Source organism: Microchirus variegatus, assembly GCF_963457635.1.
Source record: "Microchirus variegatus genome assembly, chromosome: 4".
NCBI lineage: Eukaryota > Metazoa > Chordata > Actinopteri > Pleuronectiformes > Soleidae > Microchirus > Microchirus variegatus.
Genome location: NC_139805.1, coordinates 10256852 through 10270835, shown reverse-complemented (window position 1 = coordinate 10270835; position 13984 = coordinate 10256852). Strand labels below are relative to the sequence as shown.

Here is a 13984-nt window from a genome sequence, read left to right as displayed (position 1 = left end):
CATGCAGCAGGCTGTGGAGTCTCTGGTCCAACTCCTCGAGTCCTACAGAGGAAGAGATAAAGTTGTGAGTATTATTCACTTAAATGTCAAATGTGGGACAGGCTAATTTCATATAGCATTGTTTTTAAATGATCCACATGTAGAGTGTAAAGTGTAGTACTATATACATAATTTTATTAAATCATTATGAATGTGTTATTTATGTAGTAGCTAATACAATTATTTCCTATTATAAATTATTCAGACATTTTTTTAAACTGAGAGACTATTTTCCTTTTTTTTAAATCCTATTACTTCAAGGCTAAGTTGGTGTCCTCAAATGTATTATGTTTACTCTCAAAGAATAGTATGAAATAGGGCACAATATTGGATTATTTTTTTATTATTATTATGATATGCCAATATATCTGGAGCGCTTGGGTCGATAACCAATACCAATATACAGTACGTTTTCCCCTGTGACCAAATGCAGAGGTTATTTAGTCTCTTCTGTTGTGAAATTAATATAATATTTTGTCTACTCATTCGGGAGCAGATGTTGATATACATTTTCTTCATTGAGCATTTAAAATAAACTTAAAAAGAGGGCCTCAGCATAGAAGTCAAGGCAGTAACAGTCTATTAAGCCTACAGTCATTAGTCATAATGGCAGATCTTGGCATGTTTGCTGATATTGGATAATCCATTTTAAAGCCAATATCTGCTGATACTGATAGTGTGCCCATAATATTGTCCTTCCTTAGTATGAAATACTGAAGTCAATCTGCCTCTGATAATCAGCTGTTCACTGATTATTCTAAAGCTGCCACCTTAGACTGGGATGGAACATTATAGCCATTTCTCACCTCACAGTCCAACATGAGCAGTTGTTAATGGTTCATAAAGGGTGGTATTTTAGAGAGTACTTCAAATATATTTCTTAGAGTATATTACAGATTTTCGTGCATGTTTCCTTGTTATTCCAACCTAACCACCTTATACAGGATTTATGTCAATCTATAATAAGTATAAAAATGGATGTATGAAAATGTCAAATTAATTCAGCTTTCACTACATCCCTGAAAAAAGGTTTCCTCTCCTGTGTCTTCTCAGATCAGGACGTTTTGCTATGGTTCCCAGCTCGTTGGAGGAGTTCTTCAGGCAGGAGCAGTCGTGTCGTCGCACAGCCTGGGGAAAAGTCTGCTCCTGTTTTCTGCTCAGCTCAGCCAATGCAGGACGATGCTGAGGCTGTTTGATGACCTCTCCATGTTGGCCTACACCCACAGCTATGGGTTTGGAGCCAGGGTGAGCTACACTGCAACCATGGAATTTTATTTATATTTTAAAAAATGTTTAATGATTGAATATCTTAAAACTGCTGGTGAACTGAACGGCATGAGGTCAAACAAAATGAAAGGACTCAATTACAAACAATTCTAACAAACTCCTTTGAGACAAGTTGCTTTGTGTTTAACTTTCTGAATAGAATTTCCAACAAGAAAACCAGTGGTTCTGTGTTTTCAAAAATTCTGTTCATTTGCTCTATGGTTTAATTTCAGAAACACAGAGTTATTAAAAATGAAAATGTTTTTTTAGAACCAATCAAGTCCTTTTTGTACATCAACTTTTTAACATATTTTTGACATATCTCAGATAGATTCCTAAATATGTATCAATAAATAGCTGTTCAAGGACCAGAGGTCGAGAAAACTCACTCATCAGCTCTGTGAAAAAATAGCATTACCATGTGATTTCTTTTAAAAAAATAATAATAATAATGTGTCATTTGTTTTGGCATCTTTTAAAGGAGGGGGACTCATGTCTACGTTGGATTTCTGTGCTAAACAATGTGGCAGACCAGCTCTATTACCCGTGCGAACACATTGCATGGGCCGCCGACGCTGAGCTCATAAAAGTGAGGTCCGGTGAATGGTGGCTGTTAAGCACGGTGCTGTGGGGACTCTCACTGCTGTTGGGAATACTCAGGTGTGTGGTACCCTTAAAAACTATTATTATTCATAAGTGTCAAGTCAAGTCTCCCATGTGTTTTATATGCATGGAAAACCAGAAATTTCACCCTGAATCTTTAAGTTTAGAATGGAACACTTACAGTGATTCTTGCTTTAATTGCAAAATACAGAGCATAAAGCACTCTCAGTGTAAAACCTTTGTTTTCAGGTCATTTCGAATGCTGCTGCTGCTGACGCAGAAGCTGAAGAGTTGTGGAAGACACAGCGCTGACAACAGGTGTTATTTTCCGACATTTCATTATAAATATTTAGTCCCTTTAAATAAGACACATCTATAACTTTAAGACATATTCCCCCTGTCTACAACATGTCCAGATATACAAGTGTTATATTGTTGTTGTTTTTCTGTAGTCACTCCCAGATCCACAAGCAGATGCGAGGCGAGGTTCTCTCCATTCTCAGCAAAATGGTTGATCTGAGTAACGCCATTCACTGGATGCCGCCTGGCTTCCTGTGGGCCGGCCGATTTCCCGTTTGGTTGGTGGGACTGATGGGTACAATCTCATCTGTGATTGGTTTGATCCAGACAAATGCCTAGACAGATAGATAGAAACTGATGAAATAGTATGAGATGCTTTTATCAGCACTGAGTGAATATGCATATAGCTGTATATCAGAGGTAAATCCTTAGTGACAGAATGTGTAGCAGGTGTAGAAAATGTGAAACCAACATTCATCTTGATCTGTAACTGCAAAGTAAGTGGACAAAAGTGAATAGTTTTGCAGCCAATTATCAGATGTGACTGAAAGTAATGGATAACTTTCATTTGTATAATGAAATATATAAATAATTAAGCAGTGGCAGGTTCAACTTGTCACATCACTGTTAGTAAGTGTTAAATAAACAAATTGTACGAAAGAGTCAATGTGCACAAATACTAGATCAGTCATCAATGACTCAAACACACTTTTGACGTGTGAGATCCTACTGTGGTTATTACTTGGATTCATATTTGAATCCATTCCATCATGCCTGCTGCTTTTTCAATGCTGTTTAAAAAATTGTTTGTTTCAATGCAAAGTGATACAGGATTTCATCACGATCTTGGCAATTCTGGTTCCTGCAGCAGACAGTTTAGAAACAGAGATTGGTCTTACAATGACAAGACACACTCCATACATCTAATATGATTTAAAGTAATTCATAAACTCTTAATTTATTATCATGACTTTGATATTGTACTTGTTGACTGAGATGTTATGATGTGTTAACACCAAGTGCTGGTTTAACCATATCAGTTAAAGCTGTACTACAGTAACTGGTTACAATCATATTCAGCAGGTTTTTTAATTCATTCATAAGCTGTGCATATATTGCTTGGAGTCAACAGCTTATTTCCATTCGGTTTCATGCCTTAGGCAACACTGTCAGCGTTTCCTGTGGAAACTGAAGTTATTGCTCAACAAATGGAACAGAAGATAATTGTAAACTGAATTTTTTAATATTTTGAATCATGTAAAACGATCATAATAAAAACACTCGATGATACTTCTGTATTTGTTGACAAGAAATCTTTATCTGTCAAACTCCTTAAAAGAAGGATTTTTGGGGTCAACTTTAGTTTAATTAATTTCCATAAGGAAACATGAAATACAAGTGAATCAACTAAAATACTTGCAGCTCATGTAACAACAGTGTACCTGAATCGATATGTAGTTCTGGATCGATGTGTTCTGCATTTGACTGAGCAAGACTTGAAGGTTCAACGGGACGTGTTACTGTTGCCTTCAAGTGCAGGTGAACATATCGGAGACTTTGCGCCCAAACAGATGCATCCTGTGTTAATCTGACAACAAATAGCAGTTCTATAAATAGCATGATCGCAACAAAGTGTTATGACCAACATAGTTGTTGATGATGAAATATCGAGATGATGGGATTCATAAACTCGGGTTCTGGGTAAACAATTAAATTGTTACATACATGACTGACGTACATTGATTGGAGCACTTGAACGCAGCATCGCCTCAGTCTGCGCAGCACCAGTGTAAAAGCTGTCGTTTCAAAAGCAGCAGCCGATATCTGCCCTTTTAAAAACAGTAACTGCAACGCAAGACTATGTAAATTTATGACATTAACCAGCGCGGCTGTTGTTATTATGACGAATAATACAAACCCAAAGTTTTGGAAAAGGCTTAAACCTCAAACCACGTCCACTCGTCTGTCGTGGCAGCCTCAGGAGTCTCTGTCTGGACACAAAGAAACCGGAGAAGACCTACAATATCAGGTAAAAGTTCGTTATCTATCGATTGTTAATCAGTTATTTTTATGCCGTTTTCATATTTTTTGTATTAGTTAATACATGTTATTGTTGTCAGGGCGCCGCAGTGATAACTAGCCTAGTAGTTAGCCTTAAACTACTTGGACTAGCTAACTTTAGTTAGCCAAGTTATTTGGGTCAACTCCAGTACCAAGGTTACCAAGTACCAAGTATCAAGGTTCTGTCTATTTAAACAAGTCTTATTTAAAGTAATTTGTAAAGTAAACTGTTGTAGAACAATTGCAAGTTACATATAGTCTAAACATATCAAAGTATTGTAAACATGGGATGTAAGTGACCTGCTCACTTACCTGTTCTGCTCTTTAATAAAATAATGTTTGGTGCAGGATCTGAGGACCATTTGTGGTCCTGTTGTTAAAAGATGATTTATTCACTATACTAAGTATGTGGTGGGAGTTGGTGTTTTCTGCATTTTACACTTTTGTTAAATACAATAGCTATGTTGATTGTGACCTCTTGTGTATGGTTTTTGGTCACATCTCTTTTTAGATTAGCAGAGGAGTGCATTGTTTGTAGGGATGGCACGATACCACTTTTTTGTCCGATACAGATATCACAAAAGTTTTTGTCGATACTGATATCAGTCCGATACACTAATTTTATTGTACTACGAACTATAAAGCAGCTAAGGCCACATTTTTCCTGAGCCATTTCAAGTTTTTTCAAATACATAATTCTCCAACTGTGTATCAAATATTCTTCTCCCATAAAGAAGAAATGCACTATGCAGTGCATAGTGATGCATGCAATATATGGATTTTAGATTGTATCAGATTTTACATTTGTATCTGTCTGATATCCGATCCAGTAATTGTGACCAGTATTGGAACGATACCGATACTGAATATAATAAAGCACTTGTGTTTCGATTACATCAATTATGAATTATCATGTGTAAATCCTTATTTTTTATATATATTTTTTTTTTCAAAGAAGCTGTTTTGAATCTTTACACTACCATAGTACATGGTAACACACAGTGTGCACTTTGAGCTTTGGGCTGCTGTCTTGTATCTTAATGTGGGACAACAAGGACAAGGGAGAAAGATTATATTTGAGATAGTCCTGTGTTTGACTTGTGCAACTGTGTCTGCACTAAAGACATGGTTTTTATACCCAGCGCTTTTTCATCAAATGTATAGATGTGATGTTGGTCATGTATTTGGAAAATGTATGAATGATGCATTATTAATGCATTACTAAATTAATCCCAAATCTTGCTAATCCATTAATTAATCAGTTTATTTTCTCCTATATACCAAAGAAACAAGAGAAATATATGGTTTGTGGAGAAAACAATATTTAAAGATATGGCTACTTTTTTTTTGTTTTGGCAATTTATGGATGAAACAACTAATTATATATAGTATATATTACAAGTTCCTTGTAATTGTGCTGTAATGTGATCTTAATCAGTAATAATAATATAATGCAGATTTGTTGTTTGTTGTTCTGACAGGCTTTCTTTCAAAATGGACACAGACCTCTGCCCTGCCAATCAGCCTACCTCTGCACTGTCAGACACCCAGTGGTCTGCCTCTCTGTCTGTTAATGAAGCCTCTGGTGATCAAATCATCAAACAGACTGAGTTGGCTTTGCCATGCTCAGAGGTGGAGGACCTAGATCGCTACAACCTGATTGAACCTCCTCCATTAGACTGGAGGTCTGACTCCTCCAGTAATGCGGGCTCCACAGACGAACTGGATGACCACAGCTTCCCTGCTTCTTTCGACAGCTTAGACAATGCCTGTCCAGGGATGCCAGTATTACTGCCTTTGGACATGAGTGACACAGTTGCTCAACTCAACATTAACACGCAGGAAATGCAGAATACAGAAGTGGAAGCGGAGGAAGGGGAAGAGGACACAGCAGTGGAGGAGGACCGAGGGCTGGGGGTGGAAGAGTTGGTGTGTGTTGTGGAAGACCAGGAGGAGGAAACATTCATGGAAAATACTGAGGATTTTGCTCACAGAACATCAGCTGATGACGACCACAGCCACATACACACCCTGCTCAGCCAGCTCCAGATGATGAGTGAAGAGCCTCATCCCAGTCATCATTCACCACCTCACCATCACTACTCCAGCTTTTCTGAGGTGGAAGCTTGTGCTTCCTCCTCAATAACAGAAGAAAGCACTGAAACCACTGGGTTGCTGTTCTCTGAAAGCCACCACAGAGACCTGCTCGGCCTGCTACAGTGCACAGAGATTGGCGCTACACCACATCCAACCTGTTTGTCCCACACAGGGGATGTGGATGCTGTAGTGTCAGTTTCTTACAATCAGGAGGATGCACAGAGGTTCTGGGGGCATTGTGGAAATGGCCATCGGCGACACAGGGACGATTCCCTAAACTCATTACCCGATGAAGAGTATCCTGAACCAGTGTGGATGAAGCTGGGTGAGCAGCCTCCAGAAGAAGATGCTGTGGCAGAATGTGAGCAGGTAGGTAAAGCTACTGTTAGCTACAGGAACTATAAACTTAAAATTACTTGTTTTAATGTATATTATTATTTATTTGTTAATCTATTGCCCCAAAAAGTGAGCACCTCCGTAAATAATTTTTATCACAATAATGATCGTTAAATTTATTAGACTAATAAACTGCATTCCTTATTGAGTGTCTATACTGTCACTGCAGAGCACTGATGATCATCCCTCTTATAAAGATGGTAAGTCCCCCCAATACATTTTTATATTATCTTGTTTTATCTTGTTATGTATCTAACTTTTTAAACACTGATTAACTTATTAGTGCCTGGTCCCTGTGACCCTGAAGACCTGTTGGACGGGGTGATATTTGGGTCCAAGTATCTGGGCTCCACTCAGATGAAATCAGAAAAGAACCCATCAACAAACGCTCGTATGTCTCAGGCTCAGGAGGCTGTGGACCGAATAAAGGTAAAACTGTCTGCTTACCTTACCGCTTTAAAAGAGATGCACTACTCCAGGACAGACCAACATGAAATTGAAGCACATTACCCAGCACCAATATAGCATTATTCATTTTTTCAGGCTCCGGATGGTGAATCTCAGCCAATGACAGAAGTGGATTTGTTCATCTCCACACAGCGAATCAAAGTGCTCACTGCTGACACACAGGTGTTGTACTGTCCTTTGTACCTTTTCTTGAGCATTAGTCAAATAATGAGAAAATTACCATAGACCGAGGGTTTGATTCCATTGATAAAAACATATGTTCTTGAAATGTGCAACACTGCAGGAATCATTCATTTAAAACTGGAGGAATGAGTTATAACATGCGATCTGCAGTCTGTTCACACCGCGTAACTGAGATATGAGGGCAGTAAAAGTGGGTCATTTACTATAAACTCCCCCTTTGCACAGCTGACTGTTCATCACTGCACCTTTTTTAGGTAATAGTTAGTTACTTATTATAAATAAATTCTTACCTTTGTTAAACACTCAGTTACATTTAAATGAATGCTTCCATTAAACTTTTTTTTTAAAGTTTTTAACTAGCAATTGGAGGCTTAAATACAATACAAAACATGAGTCAGAAAACTACTGCCAAGAAAATGTCCTTATCGATACAGTTCCTCAAAGAATCATTACAGTATTGTGCAATGAAAAATCACAATATTCTGGTGTATCAATGTTTTCTTACTCTTTATCAGTGAACTCGTCTTTCTGATGGTTGCCTTTCATTTGTTGAGGCAAACTGAACAGTCACCGTGCCTGATTCTGCAGGACCAGACATTAGGCTCTTGTGGACCAGATCTTGCCCACAGATGCTATTTGTGGACCTAACCACACTGCCGTCTCAGTTTCTAACATAATCACCCCTTTTGTGACCCGTTTTCATTCAGGAAGCAATGATGGATCACGCTCTGCAGATGATCTCCTACATTGCGGACATTGGTAACATTGTGGTCCTCATGGCACGAAGGAAACGTAAAGGACCGGATGGTGACCCACCCTCTAACGCTTCCTCTTCATCTTCCGCCTCTGGGTCTCAGAAGAAGTGCTTGATGATCTGCCATGTCTTCTCCTCAGAGGATGTGAGTCAGTTGATTTTAAAAGTCTTATACCAGAAAGCCTTTAACTTATTATACCTAAAATAGTGAATCTTGTGCTGGGGTTAGAGGATAAAAGTGTTTCCTGCTCTGCTTTAACGATCTTCATAATGGCCACACTTAAATCACTTCAGCAGATGTCTTTTAGACGGTAAACCCATCATGCTAAGCTAACAACTGATATTATTTGTGCATCTGTCGATGTAAGTGTCTGGTGCACTGCACAGTGTTGTGTCTCCGATGTAAATTTGCTATTTTTTGCTGGACAACAGTTGCCGCTTCAGCTTGGCCCAGTTTTCTTCCCTCAAACAGTTTTTCTGAATGTAAAACATGGCCTGGCTCCTATCCCAGTTTCCCACTGTTGGCAAGACTGAACTGGAGGAGGAATAGTTTCTTTTAGAAAGCAATTAGCCATGGGTTACTGAAAGTCATTAGGTGCTGGCTCCTACTGCTAAGTTTTCTCAGTAGTTAGCAAGGACAAGTAAAATAGTGAATGTATGTATATATCTACAGTAGAAAATAGGATTTTTTTTTTGTCTTCAAAATCATTTAAAGATATTTAATGTCTTCAAAATCATTCCCTTCAGATGATTGGCTGAATATTTGCAAGACAATGTCCACTACTTCTAGCTAGCTCAGATCTGTGGAGGGAATTCATTTGGAAAAATACCCTAAGATTCTTTACAACTCCCAGAATCAAAAGTTTACAGACTAATAATCCAGCTCAAGGACGATGTTGGAGAGAATGTGATATTGTGGCCGCTGGCCATTTTCACATATTCTGGGAATGTCCCACAATTTCTTCTTATTGGGAAGACATTATAGCAGCAATCAATTCAATATTCAATTTGCAGCCTGATCCCAGTTTCGGTGTTGTATATTTGGGAAATATACCAACTGAGATAAATAAACAAGACAGATATCTATTACAAATCTTATTGGCTAGTAGCAAAAAGGCAATAACCAGGAAGTGGCTGAACAAGGAGTGTCCAACAATTTCAGACTGGACAGGAATAGTTGAAGAAATCTATAACATGGAAAGGTTGACGTTTTCCTTGAGATACAACACTGAAAAAGGTGACCAATACTGAAAGAAGTGGAGGGACTACATGGATGAGAGGTAATTGCATATTCTGTGTGGGAAAATCTGTTTTTTTTATTATTATTATTATTATTATTATTATTAATATTATTATTATCATCAGTGTATTTTCCCCTGGGTCATGGGCCACTGTGAACAGAGAGAGACTGGAGTGCCTTAACCCCTCGACATGATCCCTCAGTTTGATTTCTGCCAGCCAGTTGTTTGGAACAATAACCTTATATATTATTATATTATATTTTGCTATGGATGACCCTGTCTAATGTACCTGTCTTGTGTGTATATTTATATGTTTGTTCTGTTTTTTTTCATTGGAAAAATAAATAAAAAGAAAGTTAAAAAAAAAACAAAAAAAACCATTCCCTTCAGATGCAAAAACCTCCTCAGACATCATTGTAACACAGGTGTTGTTTTCCATTTTCCTCTGTGTTTCTCCATTCAGGCTCAGACTATAGCCCAGGCTATTGGCCAGGCATTCGGAGTTGCCTATCAGCAGTTCCTACAGGCCAGTGGGATAAAAGCCAGTGACTTGAAGCCAGGAGAGTACAGTGACTACCTGGAAAGTCAGGAGCTCTATAATGGAGACCTAGCCCACTTCTCTGACTCGCAGAACATCAGAGAGGTAAACGGAGTGTAATTTCACATGTGTACAGTTTTATCAGTGTGGCAGTGTTATCAGCTTCTCATTTGTTGGTGTTCACTGAAAATTAAAGGTCCAGTGTGTAAGAATTAGTGATATCTTATGGTTCAACTGCAGTTTGTAAACGAACGAGGGCCTGACCACTCACCACTCCCTTTCCAAACATCATCAGGGAACTACGGTGGCCTTTGCATATTAGAAATTATGTTTTTCCTCTTTGTTTGCTTAGTTAGCTGCTGCTTCAAAATGCAAATCACGCTCGGTTTGTCTTGTGAGTGTTGTTGTTGAATCGTGGCAGCCTTCCTATAGCAAGGCCCTTTCCTTAAGTACATATACAAGGCTTATTCTAGTACTGCAAAAATCAAATCATTTTAATATAAAGCAATTGTTTAGTAATATAAATGTAATCCTCCTAAATTTAATGTTAGACACTGGACCTTTAATTTTCAAATATCCCAAAAATATTTTATAGTCGACTCGTGGATCATAACACCACTTGTGTGCACCCATCTTCTCAGTTTGTCAGTTCATCTGTTAAACTCCTTCTATAAACAAACATTTGTGTACCCACCCCAACGAATTACACAAGGAAATTGATATAAACATGCACAACTGCTTCACATGCTGATTTCCTCATTGAAGTCAATACTGCATTAAAGTGTTAAAACAGAATATTACAAGAACATGCACTTGTAGCATCTACTGTTTTCTGTGCATATTGCAACTCTCAAATGAATGTGCGGTCCTATGATGACAAAAGAGATTGTGGATGTTTGTAGAGTAATTGGTTGACTTTGAATTTGTGCCTCAGGTAGTCATCACAAAAGCTTCTGGAGAGATCCTGGGCCTGGCAGTGGTGGAGTCCGGCTGGGGCTCCATCCTGCCCACTGTGGTGGTGGCTAACCTCCTTCATGGAGGTCCAGCCGAGCGATGTGGTGAGCTCAGCATCGGTGACCGCATCATGTCTGTCAACAGCACCAGCCTGGTGGGTCTGCCCATCACCACCTGTCAGAACATCATCCGGGTAAGAGGGAGGAATAAGCTTCTGCACTGCCCTAAGGGTGCACTAGGTGGCACTGTGTTTCTATGCTGTGTGAGAATCTCTTGACACCAGATTTGATCAACTTCTTGTCATTGTTTCATATTGATGATGTTAAATAGCTGAGTAAATTCAGGTACTTACTCAAATTTTGCTTCCATCTCAGGATCTGAAAAGCCAAAAATATGTGAAGCTCAGCATCGTTCACTGCCCTCCTGTCACCATGGCGATTATCAAGAGGCCAGATCCCAAGTTTCAACTGGGCTTCAGTGTGGAGGATGGCATCGTACGTCAATATTTATATTTTTACTGTGTCTCTTAAGTCATGGTCAGACTCTTATTTATCTCAACTCAAACAGTTGTGTTGTTTTACTACTAGAACTGTAAACATGTTTTGTGGCAGTCTTAATTATTGAAATAAACCACATGTGAATGAGGATGAGTAGAGCAATGAAAGCAAACTTTTACTCACCAAGTACACCAAATGCTTTATTTTAGTGTTGTAAAAGTGTAGTACTAACCCTGGGAACAACAGCTTGACAAAATAAAGATGAGTTCAATCTTATCTCTTATTCTAGCTGTCAAACACATAAATTAAAGATTCCCCCTTTTTTTTTCGTTGCAGATCTGCAGTCTGATGCGAGGAGGTATAGCAGAAAGAGGAGGCATTCGTGTTGGACATCGTATCATTGAGATAAATGGGCAAAGTGTTGTTGCCACGCCACACGAGAAGATCATCCAGATCCTGTCAAATGCAATCGGAGAGGTAAGTGAAAATGGTCTGGGTACATAAATATGGGGATGTGGAAATTTATTATCTATTTTCACCGTTTCATTTTTCCGATTTTTCTCTCTTTGGTCAGATTCACTTGAAGACGATGCCGGCCTCAACTTATCGACTCCTTACAGGACAGGAGCAGCCGCAGTTTCTTTGAGCACTTACTGCAATTGCAATTCTACTGCACAGTGTTCAACTGCATGAACTTTTGCCAAACACAGAAAATATTATGCAAGTGACTATACAACATGTTTTCAGCTGTTATCATGCCAGTGAATGCAACAACTTAGTCTAAATGTATATTTTAGTTATAAATGGAAAGATATTTTTAATTGACAGGGATAGATGATAGCTCTCAATTTATATTTATCAGATATTTAACAATGTAAGGAGTAACTAAGATGCAACAAAGCATAAGTGCAACATTTTTTTAGGAACATAAATGGTGAACCGTTTGGAGACATTATTATCTGCCAGCCTGGTGTGCCTGAGGTAAACATGCTTTTATGGGGACACAGCTCAGAGGGTCAATATATTTCATTACGTGCTTCCATTCTCTCACGCACACATGCATGTCGAGTGACTGACAAGCTTCAGAGAGACAATGTTTGCCCTAATTGTGCCTGTATCACAATATATCATGCACAATTGATGGAAACTGCCTTATGCGAAAGAGAGATGCTCATTTATTTCAAGAATTTGCTGTGTTTTGTATGTTCATTAAAATTATCTGTAAGTTTTCTTTTTGACTTAATTGATTGGACAGACAATGAGTCAGCTTCTATATATAAAACAAAAGTATTTAGCCTTTCTGAGTTCTATTTATATAGAGAGATATATTTTAAATCGGACAATCTGGTTCGGATGTTATTATTGCAATGTAATGTATTTCACTGCATTCAATTGAAAATGTCCCTGATAAAAATAACGTCAATTTAATAAATTATTATTACTACTACTTTTTAATTAGTTGTATATGTAATATGAAATGATATGCTGCTTGGATATCTTGGATATATTGCTAAAAATGTAAATGTAAAAATAATGTTTTCTCGCGATTTGTACCAAAACATAGATGAAAGTAAACTAGAAATGAAACCAGCTTTTTGAATTGGATATATTATGAAGTTCCAGTGTGTTGCTTCTGTTGCCAAAACACTGCTAGTGTCCTGACACTTTCAGACTTACCCTGCTTCTCAGGTGAGCCTGTGGAGCTTTTAAACAATGTCTCTTGGTCCATATTACAACCATTCTCCTTCAACTATTATTCCACCATCTCACAACCTCACTCATGGTTCAGAGAAATTGGGATTATTTAACCTAAACCTTGCTGTCATCATTTTACTACCCTTCCCTTATCAGTCGTGATGTAAAATGCATCACTCTGTGTCGCCACAGCCATGAAAAACAGAACATTTCTATGTTGAGAAGCATGCAGTGACACATTTGTTGAAAATTTCTTAAAGTTGCACACTTTATTTTTAAACATGATGGTCCTGTTGAGAATGTTACTAGGGAAATATTTTGTGGTAAACTGAAACTTTTGTGTTGTATATTTATAATGTCAAAATAATTTATTTGCTAGTATTTTTTTAATTAGATGTAGGTATATTATGTAGCGATATACTATAGATATTTAATAAAATAAAATAAAAATAGTGGCTGTATTACTATTGGCATTGTACTTCCACGTCTGACCAATCAGCAGTCGACTTTTGCCAAAACAGATGAAAAGCCAATTAGAATTGAAAGCGGCTTCTTTGTCCCGCCCCCTCCGGACCGTCCTGCAGCCAATCAGCGTCACCTGTGGGCGGGACTATGTGGTAAGCTTTCACCTGCTAACACCGACACACTGTGACAGAGTCAATGACAAGCTACAACAGGACACAATAAAAGGTAATGATTAATAATTCCACTGTTATGAATCCTGAGCGCTCACCGTGTTGCTCTTATGTTATTTAAAAAGGAGATAATATCTACTTGAACAGCACAACTGTGTAACAGGCTAGAAAGGGGACGCTATTTCCACAGTGTTTGCTAACGCTGTAAGTGTTTCCTCTTCATTGTTGTCATTTATTTATTGTTTACCAGTTTTGAC

General features: G+C 38.1%; 1 protein-coding gene across 1 annotated transcript; it reads left to right on the top strand.

The window, feature by feature from the left end:
• Nucleotides 1-12562, top strand: LOC310925763 (uncharacterized protein). The gene is made up of 16 exons (XM_083887779.1): nucleotides 1-64; nucleotides 1093-1284; nucleotides 1787-1965; nucleotides 2158-2226; nucleotides 2361-2541; nucleotides 4119-4237; nucleotides 5751-6735; nucleotides 6932-6962; nucleotides 7046-7191; nucleotides 7306-7392; nucleotides 8121-8312; nucleotides 9872-10051; nucleotides 10881-11093; nucleotides 11275-11394; nucleotides 11734-11874; nucleotides 11972-12562. The coding sequence occupies exons 1-16, from the start codon at nucleotides 2-4 to the stop codon at nucleotides 12041-12043; spliced, it is 2970 nt and encodes a 989-aa protein (XP_083743905.1). The 5' UTR covers nucleotide 1; the 3' UTR covers nucleotides 12044-12562.
• Nucleotides 12563-13984: the final 1422 nt, after the last annotated feature.

Excerpts from the sequence above, each read along its gene's own strand:
- LOC310925763 (XM_083887779.1), top strand. The coding sequence starts at position 2 with ATGCAGCAGGCTGTGGAGTCTCTGGTCCAACTCCTCGAGTCCTACAGA. Across the intron at positions 6,963-7,045 it reads TCATCCCTCTTATAAAGATG|TGCCTGGTCCCTGTGACCCT; the intron begins GTAAGTCCCCCC and ends TTAACTTATTAG. Across the intron at positions 7,393-8,120 it reads TGCTCACTGCTGACACACAG|GAAGCAATGATGGATCACGC; the intron begins GTGTTGTACTGT and ends GTTTTCATTCAG.